Source organism: Entelurus aequoreus, linkage group LG27, assembly GCF_033978785.1.
Source record: "Entelurus aequoreus isolate RoL-2023_Sb linkage group LG27, RoL_Eaeq_v1.1, whole genome shotgun sequence".
Taxonomy (NCBI): Eukaryota; Metazoa; Chordata; class Actinopteri; order Syngnathiformes; family Syngnathidae; genus Entelurus; species Entelurus aequoreus.
This window is the reverse complement of record NC_084757.1, coordinates 25,884,769-25,888,153: the sequence shown is the minus strand read 5'-3', so window position 1 is coordinate 25,888,153 and position 3,385 is coordinate 25,884,769. Positions and strand designations below refer to the sequence as shown.

At 39.6% G+C, this 3,385-nt stretch overlaps 1 protein-coding gene across 1 annotated transcript in view; it reads right to left on the bottom strand.

Annotated features, from left to right (window-relative positions):
• Positions 1 to 259: 259 nt before the first annotated feature.
• The window catches only part of dio1 (iodothyronine deiodinase 1), a 12,660-nt gene continuing 9,534 nt past the window's right edge, over positions 260 to 3,385 (bottom strand). The window contains exon 4 of the mRNA XM_062039216.1: positions 260 to 888. Coding sequence (XP_061895200.1) covers positions 823 to 888 — 66 coding nt within the window. The 3' untranslated portion in view covers positions 260 to 822. The remainder of the gene's footprint in view (positions 889 to 3,385) is intronic.

The following is a 3,385-nucleotide window of genomic DNA, read 5'->3' as shown; positions in this document are numbered from 1 at the left end:
TCATTTAATGTGGTCCATCTCATGATGTGGTCAGCACATCATTTAAAGTCGCCCATCACATCATTTAAAGTGGTCCACCACATCATTTTAGTATTTGGTGCATGGTAACGTGTAGATTAGCGTGGCATATTTGGTTACTTGACCCATGCTCATTTTGGAGAATATAAATATGCACAGATATTCACAGATTTGCACCTATTAGTTGTATTTTTTACGACTTGACGCTATCCAGCTAGCATGCTAACTGTTAGCATTTCAGCTTGGCGTCAGGTTTTCAGCATCACATATTACATTTCTACTTATAATGATTGACAAAAATCCACACCAGCGGTTGAACTAGAAGGTGTTTATTCTGATAACACCAACAGCAGTATGTTAGAAGAAACCTGTAAGGTTGTAATGCTGTAATGTTAAGTGGAAAAGATAAAAACAAACAAAAAAACAAAACCAAATAAATCACAGAGGGGCCAACTTTCTAGTCATCAAATCACAGCCACCAGAGGTTTTACACTGTAACTATCATATAAAAAGCCGTCCACTGCTGTAAAATTATTTGAGAACACGCCCAACAACCATGACTGCAAAAAAACCCTGAAAAAAACAAAACAATTATAGTAACCACTGAAACCTTATCTCACACTCTGGTGCTTCGCTTTATCGGGATACAGAGTCCAAGGGTTTCATCTGCAGCCGTCACGTAGAAACACACAGAGAGGGGGTGAGATCCAGCTCAGAGGTCACCAAAGTGTTTTGACGCAGAACCAATTGTTGTTTGTGGAAGACGAGCTAAACACATTAGTGACAGCGAGCGACGGGTCCTTCTTACTTCATCTTCTCCAGGACGGAACGCACCTCCTCTGGCTTGTAGCCCCAAGGGCCCACGTCCCCCTGCAACAAAGACAAGAACATCTTCATTCGCACTCGGTCTACTTTTTGCAAACCAGTAATTATAAGTGTCGGTGCTGTGTAGAGTAACCATGTAATACTCTTCCAGCCGGTAGCTAATTGCTTTTTGATGTCAGAAACAGCGGGAGGCAGTGTGCAGGTAAAAGTCGTCTAATGCTTAAACCAAAAATAAACAAAAGGTGAGTGCCCCTAAGAAAAGGCATTGAAGCTTAGAGAAGGATATGCAGAACAAAACTAAAACTGAACTGGCTACAAAGTAAACAAAAACAGAATGCTGGACGACAGCAAAGACTTACTGTAGAGCAAAGACATACACCTTAAAGCAGGGGTGGGCAATTAATTTTTACCGGGGGCCGCATGAGCAACCCGAGCACTGCTGGAGGGCCACATCGACAATATTTCAATTAAATTTTGCTCAATATTATTTTTGATATATACCGTAAGATAAATAATAATAATAATAATAATAATAATAATAATAATTAATAATAATAGTAATACTTCAACATAGTGTATGTAACAGCATTCCATGACTAATATAAATAAATTAACATTAATAATAAATGACAGTAAAATAAGCACACGTATGACTGAGGAGTCATAGTGTAACTTTGTGTGATGTTTGAGTTGTCCGACTTTTTGTGTGGCCATAAACGCACCAGTGGTTTAGTGCTATGCGTGTTGGTGACAGATGACAAGTTGGTTTTGGCCTGGTTTGTACGGCAGAAAATGACTAGTTTTTCGAGATAGAAGTGTTTTACTTATGTTTTTGGTGTGGTTATGGCCGAATATAAACAGTTTTGCTCAATAAAGTGATCGATATAATTCCTGTCCTCGAAGCATCTCGATAGACGTTACAATAATTGAACGGTGTTCAATTGAACGGTGTTGACGAACACCGTTAGGGCCGCTTGTTGTCACTGTCACTCAAAGTTGCATTGCAAAATTACATAGAATAAATATGTTTATTTTGTTTAGAATTCAGATGGGATTTGATTTGGTGCGCGGCATATATTTGCTGCGCGCAGCAGACGCTTGAGCAGTGCGCAATTGCGCAGGCACGCACCTTAGAGGGAACGTTGCATGGCAGTCCATGTCTTGTTGGAAACACGCCATTCTTCATCAACTTTTCTCTTTTTAGCGTCTCGGGTGTAAACCGTGCATCACTTGTCGCTGCATGTGCACCTTCACTCGCAGGTTACACACTGACACACGCCCATAAATAATAATTTTCAAAATAAAAGCAGCACAGTTGTATTGCGCGCACGACATAGATGTTTTTTCAACTTTATTTTGTAATTAATGATTGCAGCTGTTCACATTCACTCACAATCACGCACACGCATACGTCCACACGGAAGTAATACAAATAACGATTTTCAAAACAAAAGCAGCACCGTTGTATTGCACACTCGACATAGATACTTTTTAAAATTTATTTTGTAATTTATAATTGGCCTCACGCGGGCCGGACAGGGACGCACAAAGGGCCGGATGCGGCCCGCGGGCCGCAGAATGCCCAGGTCTGCCTTAGAGTCTTATATAACTTGGTATGTGACACAAGCTAACTATTATCATGCTCATGTTAGCTTGCTAGCATGCTAACATTTTTAGCTAGTTTTGCAACCCTTTCACCCAGGGTCATAAAACTTGGTATGTGACACTTGTTACCTGTTATCATGCAAACGATGGCATGCTAGTAAGCTAACTTAAGCGTGCTAACTTTTTCTTCTAATTTTACTTTTTTTTTTTCTTCTATTTTCTGCAGCCATATACCTTTGAGTCATATAACTTGGTATATGAAACATGCTGACTGTTATCATGCTATCGTTAGCACACATGCTACGTGTTATCATTTTTGTGTAAACATGCTACTGTTTTAGGCTAGCTCTGTGGCTCATTTTGTACAGTAACACCTAAAACGTCCGGATTCAGACAGTCGGCACCATTTAATAAGTACGGTGGCTTCCGGCGACCCCCGGCCAGAGGTCTAGGGCACAGGTGGCAGGCTCATCAAACTTTCTGCAGGAATTTTCTAGTTTTCATTATTATGTGTTTTAATAACAAATTGAAGAATGACTTTCTATGAAATCAGAAGTCAAGGTGAAAAGGAAATATTTAAGTATTTATTTTTGATAGGCCCGCCCCCAATACATTCTTGAAACATGTTGTTGCATGATCAGGTAATATTAAAGTGTACTGTAGAATAGTGGTCCCCAACCACCGAGCCGCGGCCCGGTACCGGTCCGTGGACCGATTGCTACCGGGCCGCACAAGAAATAAAAATTAAAAACAAATAAAATATATTTTTTTTAAAAATTAAATCAACATAAAAAACACAATATATACATTATATATCAATATAGATCAAAACAGTCTGCAGGGATACAGTCCGTAAGCACACATGATTGTATTTCTTTATGACAAAAAAATAAAAAATAATACCATAACCCCCCCGGTCCGCGGGACAAATTTTCAA